Source organism: Eubalaena glacialis, chromosome 14 (assembly GCF_028564815.1).
Source record: "Eubalaena glacialis isolate mEubGla1 chromosome 14, mEubGla1.1.hap2.+ XY, whole genome shotgun sequence".
Lineage (NCBI taxonomy): Eukaryota > Metazoa > Chordata > Mammalia > Artiodactyla > Balaenidae > Eubalaena > Eubalaena glacialis.
In genome coordinates, this window is record NC_083729.1 from 93,861,737 (window position 1) to 93,876,619 (window position 14,883).

The window sequence follows — 14,883 nt, forward strand, 5'->3', positions numbered from 1 at the left end:
TAAAAACAGAAGTTTACTATAAATACATCTTCTAATGAGATGGCTCTTAGGAGGGGGGAAGTTTGTGGTGTCTTGATTGAAAGTGAATTTGGTAAGGCCAGAATTTCAGATGGTCACTTTGCCTGTCTCTCCAGTAGTCTTTACACCTGGGGACCATCCACCATAGTGAGGGGCTTTCTTTTTTCTGTAAAACTGGGGGACAGGCAGAGAAAATCTCAAATCTCTTGCCACCATCCAGCAGCTCTGGCCAGAAACCCTCTTCCTCCAGGTTCAGTACTTTCTTGTTGTGACACCCGCTGTAGGCAGGTAGGAAGCGGGTCAGCAAAGGGGCTCAGGCATGACCTCGCTTTTCTCCTCCTCGGCTCAGCCCAGTCCATTTCCAGAACCCATGGTTGCTGCGGGGGTTTGGGAGGAGGTTGTGTCCGGGAGGCAGGGACTGGCCTCATTGGCTGGGGGCAGGCACCTGTGGATGATGGGCCACGTGGCCTGGAGGTGCCCTCACGCCCCAGCAGTGTGCATGGGGGCACGTGGCTCAGGCCAGTACCTCCTCGGGTTCCGGCTGTGGTGCGGGGACCCCGACGGGCTGGCCTGTGGAGGCCAAGTTATCCGTGGTCTCATCACTAGGCCTAGCTGCCACCTGCATCTCAGCCAGTGCTCCTCACCAGTGGGCCATATATATATATATATTTTTTTTTTTTTTTTTTTCTTTTTTGGCTGTGTTGGGTCTTTGTTGCTGTGCGCAGGCTTTCTCTAGTTGCAGCGAGCAAGGGCTACTCTTCGTTGTGGTGCGCGGGCTTCTCATTGCGGTGGCCTCTCCCGTTGTGGAGCACAGGCTCTAGGCGCTAGGGCTTCAGTAGTTGTGGCATGTGGGCTCAGCAGTTGTGGCTCACGGGCTCCAGAGCACAGGCTCAGTAGTTGTGGTGCGCGGGCTTAGTTGCTCCGTGGCATGTGGGATCTTCCAGGACCAGGGCTCAAACCCGTGTCCCCTGCATTGGCAGGCGGATTCTTAACCACTGCGCCACCAGGGAAGTCCCATGTCTTGAGATTTTTAATCCTTCTGCTTTCATTCACTTTTCAGAGGCTTCTTCTAGTTGCTTTATCTGTTTCAGTCCAATTCAGCTGTAGGTGCTGGGAGAGGTAGGATGGAGGGTGGAATGGGAGAGAGAAAAGTGTGCTTACTCCATTTTGTCCAGAACTCCAAGTCCTCAATTTGTTTTAAAATAGGGTATATGATTCTTTTTGTCAATCAGTACTTAATAGCATAGTTATTTGTTACTTCCTCTTTGCAGAAATCCCAGAATGAGGACATAACTAGCATGGCTGACCGTGTGTGTACAGATGGCAGTAAAGTGACTGTAGCATTTTTGTGTAAATCTGAAGAACCAGAGTTTACTACCAAATCTATTAGTTCACCACCTATTTCTTCTGAAACTGTCGATAAACCTGTGGATTTATCTACTAGAAAGGAAAATGATGCAGATTCTACAAGTCAAGGTACAATTTGATATATGTTTATAAAAACCTTCTAGGCATGCATTACTACATAAGGTACACCTGTGATTTTGAGACGATAGACTTTTAAATGCAGATCCAGAAACTCCCTTTCTTAAAACAAAATTTGAGATGTATAAAGGGGCATGAAATATTTCGCTTTTATGAGCTTATTTTTTACAATTGAGAATACAAAAAATCTTTAGATATTTCCTGAAATCCTGCCTTTGAATGAATGTTTTAGATTATATTAGATTGTGTAAAGCAGAAACTGTATAGCTCTCTATCTGACTTAGTATAGATCTACATCTCATTTTTAAAAAATGATTTTGGGTATGCTTTTGGTATATTATTCATTGAGAACAGTACCTGAAAACTTAATAACAATGAAGAAGCTCAGAACTTGGATGTCTTTTATAAGTTTTCTTCAGAGAGATAACCAGATTATAAACGTTCCACACCCCATCCCACCCCATCCCTCTCAGTAGTACAGCAGGTCCTACCCCCATTCTCTTTGGGTCCTGAGTAAAGCTTTGATGTTCAACGTGTATTAAATGAAATATTAAATTGCTCTTTTCCTTTTGCCAGTGGAAAGCAAAACAGTTTCATTTGGATTTGGAAGTAGCACAGGGCTGTCATTTGCAGACTTGGCTTCCAGTAATTCTGGGGATTTTGCTTTTGGGTCCAAAGGTAAGATCAGGAGGAGCGGTTTTAATGATTGTATTACAGAAATATGCACACCTGGAGGAGCAAGCCCTTTGTTACTCACCTGGCCATTTGTTTCCCCAGCCCTACCCTCCAGCTGTCTAGTGTTGTAATAAAGGAAGGGCTTCTGTTTTATTGTTATTTTTACTATTATTAATATAACCATAAGAATTTTCTCTTAATTCATTGTAACTCATGGTGCTAGTCTTCCCCATCCTGAAATGCAGAACCATCACTCCAGTTTTGGAATAACCTTGGGATTGGCACATTGTTCTTTTAGTTAACACTTCTGATTTACTAATATTTCAAGATTTGTGCATCAGTAATTTTTAAGGAGATTTTGCAGTTTTTTATTTTTGCAGTATCCTTGATTGTGCTTTTTAATAAAAGGGTTGTGATCATTTATAACTGGTGAGCTTTCCCATCTTTTCCAGTGATTTTTTCTATTTTTGGTCCATTTGGGTATCATTTGTAGGAAATAATCCTTTTCCTTGATTGTTTCAAAAGCTGGAAACAATTAGCATATTTTCTCATTCTTAAGATAGCTTTCATGTATCTGATTATAGCACCACCTAAATTGAACAAGATGCTTGATTTGTCGAATAAATTTTATTGAAGATACATACTTACATGATTAATCTAATTCAGAATAGTGTTCTTCCCTCTCACATATTTTTACTTGTTTCACTAACACTGGGTTTAGCCAATCAGCAAAAACAAAACAAAACAAAGTTCCTGTCATTATGGAAACACATATAAAACTTTTAGAAATTACCTTCAGATGCTACGTTATGTTGGAATTCATAGCTTCACTGATGTCAGGTTGCTTTATTTTTAATTTATTAATAAGTAGCCTGAAGTCACAGGGTCATAGGTCAACAGATACAACAGTATATAGTGGGTGTAATTATCCACAAATAAAAAGCCAAATAAAAATTGATGTGTTAGGTTGCTTGATACTTGGTATACCTTTTTCAAAGTACTCCATCAGTACTGTACAATAAAGTGTGAGGTAGGCAAGACTCAAATGCCATGTGGGAGGCTCGCCCTGAGTATTATTTGCTGATGTTCACTCCTTTTTCCGTGAGATTATTTACCAAGCTCTTTTTTAAACTACATTTCTTGTTTTGTTCTTAGATCTGACAGGAATTTGTGCTTTGTCTTTTCAAAGAAGTAGCTTTTGGTTTTATCAGTTCTTTTGTTTATGTTTTTTATTTATCTTCAGATTTGGTCATTACTTTCCTTTAAATTATCATTAGTTTTCTTGCGTGTTGAATGCCTGCTTTATTTAATTTAGGTTGTGCTAATAAGCACAGAATAGCATTTTGAAACTAAATTCCCTTGGAATCAATTTCATAGCTTTTCATGGGGAATTTTCACACTACTGTAAGTTTTTTTAATATTTTAGAATTTCATCTTGCCTTCTTTGATTAAGAGCTTGTGGGATTTAATTTTTTTTTTTCTTTTTAAGGTAATCAATTTCACCAGAATGGTTTTTTGTTTTTTAAACTTATTTCTGGCATTGTGTGGACCTTTTTGATCTTAAACTTTTTGTTTTGGTTGGTTTTAAGCTACCAGGAGTCTTTTTTTTTTTTTTAAATCCTTTCCTCGTCTTCTGTTATGTTCATTTTATTTTTGTTTCACGTTTTCTTTTGTTCCTTTTTTTTCCTGTCTTCTCCTGAAAGTCCTCTTCACAGGCAGGTCTGTCGGTCACTCCCTGTCTTTTGTGTAATATTTCATATGGAAACTAAGAGAACACAAGGAACACCTGTTTATCTGCTGCTCCCCTTTGTCCGTGATTTGACATTTTATCGTATTTCCTTGAGATTCTGTAATGTTTTCATTAAACCCGGACACAGAGTAGAAGCTCCCTAGGTACTATTATCTAGAACACAGTTGTTGTTAACTTGGTATTATTGACGTGCACATCTTTATACTCTTACTGTGTAAGTTCTTTCTCCTGTCCCTTTAGAACAGTGGTTTTCAACTCTTGGCTTCATATTAGAATTTCTTGGGAGCTTTTTAAAGAAAAAAACACCTGATATGTTGGGCTCTCTGGGTGTGCGGCCCAGGCATTGGTATTTTACAGAAGCTGTTGGTGTGATTTTAATATGCACCCAGTGTTAAGAACCATTGCTTCAGAGGAATTTTGAGACTTTCTGCCATACCTCTCAGGGTATTGGGGTAATTTAAAAATTTTTTCTGCTTGGGAGTTCCTGAGCCAGTTGTTTTTGAGCCCTACGCCTGTGTATCATGTAGATCTGTGGTTACTGTTCTCAGGAAGCCCCCCACACAACCTGAGATTGTGCTCTTCTTGTTTCAGAGCATTCTTTTGCTGTATCTTAAGAATTTTTTTCTTGTTTTTTTCTCCGCATTAAACCTGGCTTAGGAGTTACTGCTTTAGACACTCATTTTGTTCTTTCTTCAGGGTGCTGAGTTTTTAACTGATCTGTGACATTTTTGCCTTCTCCTGAGTTTTTGCATCAGATGTAGGATTAGAGAGCAGTGATTTGTCAGCAAGAGATGAAGAGTTGAGAGGTTTCTTTCCTCTAAGATAGCGGGGAATGTATTAGCAGGCTAGGTCCTTAATTTGAGATGTGGATGAAGCAGCTTTTAGTTTTCACCTTCTCCCTGTGAGGGAGAGTAAAAGTCTTTGTTCCTCTGCATGGGAGTGGGGAGCCTTTTTACCCCTTAACTAAGTTAAGCCTAGTATTGCTTGAGGACAGTGGGGGTCAGCTTCTCCAAGGCTGCCAGTGCCACCTGGCCAAGAAGTTTTAGCTCCAGCTCTAGTTACCTTAGGAGGAACTTGAGGTAGAGAAGTTATAAACATGTGTTTAGTCTGCTTTGGCTAATATGGAAGTAGCAGATTTGGCTTCTTTGAGAACATTTTTAGGTTCAAAAGTTATATTTTTCATGTGATAGAATGTTTTATGAAATGAACTACCTTTGGAGCTGAGCTGGGTTTTCAGAGTTTCAAAGTATGTACTTTTAATTAAGAACCTGCTTCATTACTGAAAGTTCTTGTGTAGTTTAGTATCATGAAGACCTAAGGCTCAGACGATCCTAGACCCTATCTGTATATCCGGGCATAAACATTACTAAAAGTCCTGTGTACTCACCACATGAGTTTAACATGCCAGAAGAGTACAAGTTTAAACATTTTTATTAGAAGTATGTTACATCATTGGAAATTAGATTCATTCATAAAGTAATCTAACTGGGATTAAGAGCTTATTAAAATAGATACCACTGTTTAAGTATCCTAATTTATTCATCAGATAAAAATTTCCAGTGGGCAAATACTGGAGCAGCTGTGTTCGGAGCACAGTCAACCAGTAAAGTTGGCGAAGATGAAGATGGTAGTGATGAAGAGGTAGTTCATAATGAAGATATCCATTTTGAACCAATAGTGTCATTACCAGAGGTAAATATTAAAGAATGAAAACCTTACTAATAACTTCACATTTTAAGTTTAAAACTTGACATTGGCTTGATTTGTAGGGCTGGCCTTATTTGCATTTCTTTCAGAACATTGACCATTTCAAATGGAAGCTCTTTATTAGAAGTTCAGCCTTTAAGTTCAAATAGTCTTTTAAAAAAAATTTATATACAAATGTTATTTGGTAAATTCTGTATGAAATCCTTGGGAAGAACTTAATTTTTTCATGTTTGTTTTCAGTAACATAATTCTAGGGGCAAAAAAAAAACCCCAACCAACATCTAATCTCATATTTGCCACAGTCCTTTCAATAAAAAGTAAATTGTACTTTTTCTGGACGAGAATGTTGTTTTAGGCAAATTACTCTTATCAGTTTCAACCTCAATCAGCAGATAATATTTAAGAACAAGCATTTTTTTGAAACCTCTCCTGTAAAAGAATGTATTTAGCTTCCAAAATGAGGAAGAATGTTACATAAGAGGAAAATGTGTAATGACAAATTTTTCCTGCCTCATCCAAATCAGATGTATTTGTAACCCTATGATGTTAACAGGTTTCAAATTCTGTTCATGCCAGTGTCTTAAGGAATTTGGATCTTGGAATTTGTTATGGAATATTTTATAAGCAGCAGCTTATAGATAATTTCATCTCTTGTCACAGGTAGAAGTAAAATCTGGAGAAGAAGATGAAGAAATTTTATTTAAAGAGAGAGCCAAACTTTACAGGTGGGATCGAGAGGCCAGTCAGTGGAAGGAGCGTGGGGTTGGAGACATGAAGATCCTCTGGCACACGATGAAGAATTACTACCGGGTCCTCATGAGAAGAGACCAGGTGCTCAAAGTGTGTGCAAACCACGTCATCACCAGAACAATGGAACTGAAACCCTTGAATGTTTCCAACAATGCTTTAGTTTGGACTGCCTCAGATTATGCTGGTGAGCTCTACACGCAAATGCTTCTTTCCGGTTTGGGGATTTTTCTAAAATTGATAACAAATACATAAAACAATTTATAACAGTTATTATAACACAAAGGTCACTGTGTTGTTTGTTGTTTAATAGATGGAGAAGCCAAAGTGGAACAGCTTGCAGTGAGATTTAAAACTAAAGAAATGGCTGATTGTTTTAAGAAAAAATTTGAAGAATGTCAACAGAATTTATTGAAACTCCAGGAAGAACACGTATCACCGAGAGCAAAGGAGACAAATCCTGTGGTGTTTTTTGATGTTTGCGCAGATGATGAGCCTCTGGGACGTATAACCATGGAATTATTTTCAAACATTGTTCCTCAAACTGCTGAGAACTTCAGAGCACTGTGCACTGGAGAGAAGGGCTTTGGTTTCAAGAACTCCATTTTTCACAGAGTGATTCCAGATTTTGTTTGCCAAGTAAGTCTTAACTGTACATCACAATGGGTGTCTAGAAATGTGCAGCACACCAACTTGGGAAATTTGGGTGTTTCTCCTTGCTTATAATTTTCTTTAGCATTTCCACACCCCCAGCTTCTGTCCCCACAAGAACTTTCAGCCTAAAACGGTTCATATTTTTAATGCCTTGAACCTGCTAGAAATCAAGGGTGGGAAAAAGATCGTTTCATTTTTTGTCTTCTTTCACAACTGGGTATTTCTTAGTTTTCAGACTACATTCTCAAAGAAGCTGGGTGTTTAGGACCTACCCTTTAGTGGTTAGTTCTGTATGTATTTTAACATTTTATTTGAGATTCCTGTTAATTGAAATCTTTTTTCAGGGGGGAGATATCACCAAACACGATGGAACAGGAGGACGGTCCATTTATGGAGATAAATTTGAAGATGAAAATTTTGATGTGAAACATAGCAGTCCTGGCTTACTATCCATGGCCAATCGAGGCAAGGATACCAATAATTCTCAATTTTTCATAACACTGAAAAAAGCAGAGCATTTGGACTTTAAGCATGTAGTATTTGGGTTTGTTAAAGATGGCATGGATACTGTGAAAAAGATTGAATCATTTGGTTCTCCTAAAGGGTCTGTTAGTCGAAGAATTATTATCACAGAATGTGGACAGATATAAAATCATTGTTTTTCATAGTAGATTTTACCTGTATAAACAGTTGAATTGAAGCCTAGCTGTTATGACAACATGGTAATTATGTTCAGCTTTTGAAAATGGACATTTCCAATGTATAAATGTACAATTGCAGCTTATAGCTGTTGTCACTTTTTAATGTGTTATAATTGACCTTGCATGGTGTGAAATAAAAGTTTAAACACTGGTGTATTTCAGGTGTACTTGTGTTTATGTACTCCTGACATATTTGTATTTAAAATGGAGTAATACTAATCTTGTTAAAAGCAATAGACCTTCTCAAACTATTGAAGGAATATGATATATGCAATTTAATTTTAGTTTCTTCTGAGATATTAGACTTCCTGCATGGATATACTTACTGTTTGGATAAAGGGACCATGACTTGGAGTTTTTATTTCAGATTTGGAATATATTTGGTAATTTTCACTATTGGTGTGCTCATTTATGAATAAAGATTCACTTGTGAGTGGGTAGAGCCAGAGGGTAGAGACTTAACCAAAGTGCTCTTCTATCAATTCTTGCACCTCCTGTATAGCTAACAGAGTACCTTCTTTCCTTAAAATGTTATGTAGCTTCCTGTGCTCTTCCCAAGGTATTAAATTAATTTTTACATTTTAAGTAAGTTGAGTATTTAGACTTTTTAAAAAACCTGTCATCTGTTTCTACTACCTCAAACTGCATTTGGTTCTGATAGAACTTGAATTTTTCTTGCAGTTATTGTGATAAAGTATGAGTATTTTAAAAAGGTCTATACCATGTTCTTTGGTTAAAGATTTGGTTTATACTAGATTGTTGCAGTACCTTTTTCTGGTGAATTTTGTAGCAAAAATAAAGTGACAATTGTTAACAGCCATGACATTTAAAATATTCATTACTTGTGCATCTAGTTGTTTTTTCATTCTGGAACCAAAGTAAGGAGATAATTAAAGATCTGTAAACTGAAACTGCCACCTAATTTCCAGAGCTCCCAAGGAGAGGACTGTTTTCCAGTTGGGTATACACTGAAAACTTACTTGGAAATGGCTAGTGTCAGAAGTTCGACAGAAAAAGAGGGACGTTCTCATCAGCCTACTCGTGTGGCACCACAGAGCACCCCGGGAGAGCACATTTTGCGTATTCCAACCACTGCCGGCGGTGCCTTCCGCCCTCCGGGGTTCTTTCCAGCGGAGCCGCCTCATTTTGGGTAGTGAGGCAGTGGGGCTGTCGCGCCGTTTGGGGTTTGGAAACAGGCTGTCCTGGGACAACACCTGCTGACCGCCCGTAGTGCGGGGGTCACGTGGGGTGCGTGTGCCGGGCGCGGTGGACGGCCCTGACCCTCCGAGTGGGGGTGTGTGGATGCGGGTGTGGGTGTGTGTGTGTGTGGATGCGGGTTGGGTGGGTGGATGCGGGTTGGGTGGGTGGATGCGGGTCCCCGCGCGCGGCTGCCCGGCGGGGACACGGGTGCCTGTCACGTTTCGGGGTGCCTCCCGAGGGATTCCAGGCTGCGGGAGGCACTCGGAGGCGCCCTAAAGCATCCCAACTGTGGACTCACAAGCTTGGTAACGAATGCTTTGGCCGAAACCGACTTCTCCAGGATTAGTGTCTCACAGCTGCTTCCGATGGGTTCGAGCGCTTATGAGACGGACCCGCGCGGACTGCGCCTCGGCGCGACCCTCGGGAAGGAAAGGAAAACAGGAGAGCCCCGCGCGCCGGCCCGCGAGCACGGACCTGCGCCACGGCCGGGTCCAGCCACGTCCGCGCCGACGAAACGCCGGGGGCGGGGCGTGCGCGCGTCGTGACGCACGTCCGAGGCGCCCGCCCAACCGCAGATCAGAGCGCTTTTGCCGGGGAGACGTAGGCGGCCGCGGCGCGCCGTGCGTCACGGCGCAAACCCGCTGCGCCCGCCCCGCCCGGCCGCGCGCCGTTACCAGGGAGACGACGGCGGCCGCGGCCATGGAGCGGAGAGTGGTGAAGCCGCCCGGGCAGGACCTGATGGTGGAGCGCCTCAAAAGCCGCTATGGCGTGGGGGTCGGCTGCCCCGCCGAGGTGAGGTCCCGCCCTGCCTGTCGGCCCATGCCAAGTCCGCGGGTCGCCGGATCTGTGGGTCGGAGCGTGGGCGCGAGGCAGGGCCCCTGGCGGCGGCGTGCGTGCGCTTGCGGGGAGGGTGCTCTCGGCGGGCATCGGGAGCGGGAGGGGCCGTGCGCGTTAGCGCGCAGATGCGTGGCAGGCGTTCCCGGCTGTGACTTGCATGCGGGTCGGAACCGCCTCGGTCCCGCCCCAGAGCGGCGAGTCCGAGCCGGTTTCACGCCTAAAGGTGCGGGCGCGCGGCCCGGTGGATCCGCGGTGGCCGCCTCTGTGCGCAGACCCGGCGCGCGTGTCGGGGCGGCAGGGAGGGGACCGGGATGAGGCCGGTTGTGCGGGGCGGGGGCGCCGGGCGGCCCGGCCCGCCCCGGTCACCGCTCCGTCGTTCTCTTTCAGCCCGGGCGCCGGCGGCCGGACGTGGCGGAGCGGCGGCGGCGGCCTCCCCCCACCCCAGGTAGGGCGGCGGGCCGGGTGTCCGCGCGGCTGGGGAGGCGCTCGCTCTTTTTTTCACCGCAGCAGATGTAGTTTATTGCGCAGCGTTTAATGCTTGAAGTGCATAAAGGGGAGAAATAAAGTGTTGAACGTTTGGGCACAGGCGGAATGTCGTGACGAGGTGGAAGGAGGGCGGATTCTGAACGTTCGGGGAGTTCGCCTACCGCCTGCGGTCCTTAGGTTCCGACCCATAGAACAGCGTTAGAGGCACCTGCTCTGCTTGCTTCCCCGCGTCGTTGCCGGCGTCACGTGCGGGGGGGCGGGGATGAACGTTACTGCTGTTTGAAGAGCAGACTTGATGCCTGTTTTCTGGAAGTCTGCATTAGGGAGACACACAGACAGGAAATCGATACGTAGCTTTGTTCTCCTACGTTTCGGGGTCGAGAATGAGGTCGTTGATATCTGACCTTAGTGAGCAGCCTCTGCCGTCTTCTTTCCTGTTCACAGAGGACTTCGGTTTCTACTCACGTGGAGATGAAGCTGGTCCGTCGCTGAGATGTTACTCTGATGAAAGGAGGCGCGGCCCCGCATCCCCCCGTGGTGCCCTCAAGCGCGGGACCGTCAGTTGGCAAGGTACCCCGAGTCCTGCTCGGGCCTCCCCTGGGCATCTCGGGAAACTAAGGAGGGTCAGGGGCTGCCTGTGTGTTTGCTTTTCTCTGAGAGGAGCCTGCTGAGTGGTTGGAGAAACTGAGTGCTACTGAGAATTTGATAAAAGCACGAACCTAGCATCGTGTTTGCTGGCATAATGCAAAGTTACTTACACTGTGTGATAGATGGCTCTTCATCCAGGACCCAAATGAAGACCTTGCTCCCCCCCCCTTTTTTTTTTAATGGTGATATTTTAATTCTAATTTTAAAGTATTTGTTTATTTATTTATTTATGGCTGTGTTGGGTCTTCGTTTCTGTGCGAGGGCTTTCTCCAGTTGTGGCAAGCGGGGGCCACTCTTCATCGCGGTGCGCGGGCCTCTCACTATCGCGGCCTCTCTTGTTGCGGAGCACAGGCTCCAGACACGCAGGTTCAGTAGTTGTGGCTCACGGGCCCAGCTGCTCCGCGGCACGTGGGATCGTCCCAGACCAGGGCTCGAACCCGTGTCCCCTGCATTGGCAGGCAGATTCTCAACCACTGTGCCACCAGGGAAGCTCCCCCCCCCCCTTTTTTTTTAATTAAGGAATTAGGGTAAAAACGAGTACAAGTTTGTTAGGCGGCGGTATTAACTCAGTCTGTGTCGTGTGTCTCCTGGTGTGGTGAGCACTGTGTGCCAGGTAGCAGAGAGATGGAAGAAGTCAGCCCAGGGGGTTGGTATCAATGCCTACAGCATACGTATGATGTGGTGCTGGGCTGTGAGGGGTCAGCAGGTTTGTAGAAGAGATTTTACTCTGGGTAAAACCACTGTAAAAACAATGGAAGCTGAGGTGAAATAAAGTTCTAAGTTGAATATTATTAATGCTAAAAATATGTGGCAGAAGGAAGTGCTTAGGTATCGAGAGGGAGCAGACATTTTGAAATAACGTTAAACCATAAAAATGTGTACGTATACAAAATGAAACGGGGTAATTGTGGAGAGAAAAACAGAAAATTGTGCCTAAGGTATCTGTTGTTAACGTGATTGATATTTTGGAGCTTGAATTGCTTCATTCTCTGATTAAACGAATTAATCCATGTAGAGGACTTAGAACAGTGTTCAGTACGTAGAGAAGCACTCAGATGCACCTCTGTTTATCATCATTACTGTTACTGCCGTTTCCTTTGGCGCTCACAAAGTCACCTAGTTGATCTGGAGTCAAGATTTGGACATGGGGTTGATCGAATATAGAGGAAGGAAAGAGAAAATTGCTGGAAGTTAATTATGAATTCATGGAAATTATTTTCATATATTTAACTGATAGTTTTATCATCTTTAAGGTAAGCGGTCTGGGTGTAATTTCAAGTTACAAGTCGAAGCTTGTGGAGTGTGAAAGTTTCTAACGTTGGACAGTTTTTCCACAGTCCCTAGTTGTGATCTAGTGTGGAGTCGTAGAGCTGCCCAGCACAGGCCACAGGTGTCTGTTGAGTTCTTGAGATGGGGCTGGTCTGAGTTGAGATGTGCTGTGAGTATAAAATACACAGCTGATTTTAAAGATGGATAAAAGACTGTAAAATGTCTTATTTTAAAATATTGATTGTATGTTAAAATAACAGTCTTTTAGATATACTGGGTTAAATATAGTATATTGTTAAAATTTCATGTCTTTTTATGTTTTCAGTATGGCTGTTAGAATTTTGTTTTTTCTTCTTGCGGCACCGAGAGGCTTGCGGGATCTTAGTTCCCCGACTGGGGATTGAACCCCGGGCCGTCGGCAGTGAGAGCACAGAGTCTTAACCACTGGACTGCCAGGGAGTTCCCAGAAATTTTAAATTATCTTTTGTGACTTGCAGTATATTCCTTTTGAAGAGCACTGGTCTGGAAATGTCGACGTTCAGATGATCTTTTTGGAGAGAACACCTGGGATTCTAGTTCTGCTTCACCTTTTGCTGGTTATGTCACCTGTCAGTTAATTGAACTTTAGGGTTCCGTTTTCTCACCTTAAACACTAGTTCTCTTAGTTACAATTAGAGAAAGCAGTGCCTGTCAGATCTGCCTCACAGCAGTATCCGGGGTCAGAAGGAGGAGTGTGGAGCGTCTGCAGGGTGTGCAGTTTGCAGTTGAGCCTGTTTGAATGTGTAGAAGGATCTTTGTAGTGAGTTTTCAGCACCAGTGACTGGTACTTTATAATTTTTCCTTTTGCTTTTTTAAACATGTTTACTTGTTACATTTTTCTCAGTTGTTACACTGTTAATATTTGAAAAGCAGTCTCACCTGCTTTAAGTGCTATAGAAATCTTCCAGAATGCTGTGATAGAATTTCTTTTAAAGCCTAGATGATGAACTGGATTCTTTTCAAGATTTAAAACAACGGGAAACAGAAGAAGAGTTCATTGGGAATGATCATAGAGTTAGTACCTCTGAAATAAACAAGCAGTCTTTTAAAGAGATAAACAAAGGTAAGAGAAATACTCATTTTAGAACAGTCATTTAAACAGTAACTCTGTCCAGTAGGGCACGTAAAGCTTACCCCATAGTAATAACGCTGGTTCTCAGGGGTGTGTATTTCTGTGTCCTGGAGCTTTGTAAGCCATGAGCTGGCTACTGTGCTTGTCATGAAGCTAAAGGAGAAGAAAAAATAAATGTCATGATTTTCCAGTAGAATTTCTACACTCTCAAAGTTTATCAAAAGTGCTTAATAATCAACTGAATATTTTTATAATTTCTTCAGTTCTTTTTCATGTCAGTGTTTGTTAGGAAGTGAGTAAAATTATGGTAGTAGGTGGCTCTTCCTTAAACATTTTAGGAAAATAGTCCAGATCACTTGAGGTCTGGCTTCCTTTGGCCCTGAGCCAGTAGTTGCTCTCTGTGTACCTGGCTGCCTATCCTAGTTTTGCCAGGATTTCGGGAAAAGAGGCAGCCGGGGTGGTGCCCTCCCCTCTTGGCTGCAGGACCCGGCTGCCCCCGGGAGCCTCTGCATCTCCCACACACACAGGACACTCGCGGCTCCGTCCTCTTCGCCATTCAGCTCAGTGTACGAGGACCATGAGGAATACTTCTGCCGGCTTGTGTTTCCTGCCGTGCGGTGGATTTTCCCACGTATGACCATTGAACAAATGCTGAGTGTGTGTAAAGGCTGACAGAACTAAGGAGTCTTCAGGCCGGTGCTGGGGGGACGGGAGCCTGGAGAGGGTGTCTCCCCTTGAAGGGCGTCTGCTGAGTGAGGGAAGGGAGACATTTTCCTTTTTAAACATTCCTACTTTTTGTCTTGGCTCCCCAGTCTGTCCAAGACGGGGAGTACTGTGGGAGAGCCCTTCTCAAAGCCGGGGCCGCTGCCCCAGCTGGAGGCCAACGCAAGGGAAGACCACTGTGCTCGGTATTCGCAGAGCGTGAGTTCTGATCGCTCAGTGCTGGCGAGAAGCGAAGCAGGAGGGCCTCGCCCTCCGCTGCTGTCAGGGGAGTTGGTTAGCTCTGGGCCCCGGGCAGTGGACTCTGCACGCGTACCCTGCCCCCCTGCAGCGTTGCTGCTAATCGTGTGCCCTAGGGGAGCGCTCCCCGTGGGCGCCAGGAGCCAGGTGCGAGGCCGCCCCGCTCAGGTGTCCGTGCGCGAAAAACACAGCACAGGTGAAGCAGTGGAGGGTGGTGAACCTGCCGCCGTTGTTAATACAGGAACGTGTTATTTAACGGGGGAGGTTATAGAGGTTATGTCATGTGATTATTTAACTACAGACGTTATATAAAGTTTAAAGACAGGCAAAACAAATAATTTTTTAAACATAAGTAGTAAAAATTAAGAACAAGTGAAAGAGTGATGAACACTGTATTTGGGTTAGTGGTTAATTTGGTGTAAGGGAGAGAAGGGAATGTGCTCCAGGGTTTCTGAGGTAACTTTCCATTTCTTGGCCTAGGCAGTTAATCCGTAAGTGCTTTCGCGCACTCATTTTTGAAGTAATCTCAGATTTACAGAGAAGTTGCAAAAAGACCACAAAGAATTCCCGTGTGGCCTTCATCCAAATTTTCTAAATGTTAACCGTTTGCTATATCATTCTTTCTCTCTGCATAT

At 43.9% G+C, this 14,883-nt stretch overlaps 2 protein-coding genes across 8 annotated transcripts in view; both read left to right on the top strand.

Annotated features, from left to right (window-relative positions):
* The window catches only part of LOC133105179 (ranBP2-like and GRIP domain-containing protein 3), a 52,849-nt gene extending 45,008 nt beyond the window's left edge, over positions 1–7,841 (top strand). The window contains exons 24-29 of the mRNA XM_061211126.1: positions 1,290–1,494; positions 2,080–2,181; positions 5,475–5,620; positions 6,296–6,569; positions 6,696–7,021; positions 7,381–7,841. Of these exons, the coding sequence (XP_061067109.1) occupies positions 1,290–1,494; positions 2,080–2,181; positions 5,475–5,620; positions 6,296–6,569; positions 6,696–7,021; positions 7,381–7,686 (1,359 nt within the window). The 3' untranslated portion in view covers positions 7,687–7,841. The remainder of the gene's footprint in view (positions 1–1,289; positions 1,495–2,079; positions 2,182–5,474; positions 5,621–6,295; positions 6,570–6,695; positions 7,022–7,380) is intronic.
* Positions 7,842–9,636: 1,795 nt separating this feature from the next.
* CCDC138 (coiled-coil domain containing 138) overlaps positions 9,637–14,883 on the top strand; it is a 58,193-nt gene continuing 52,946 nt past the window's right edge. For 6 of the 7 annotated variants that reach the window (XM_061210594.1, XM_061210599.1, XM_061210597.1 and 3 more), the window contains exons 1-4: positions 9,637–9,729; positions 10,162–10,219; positions 10,705–10,830; positions 13,157–13,279. In XM_061210594.1, the coding sequence (XP_061066577.1) occupies positions 9,637–9,729; positions 10,162–10,219; positions 10,705–10,830; positions 13,157–13,279 (400 nt within the window). Of the gene's footprint in view, positions 9,730–9,913; positions 9,998–10,161; positions 10,220–10,704; positions 10,831–13,156; positions 13,280–14,883 lie in introns of those variants that run through there. The other variant, XM_061210596.1, reaches the window with a different exon arrangement.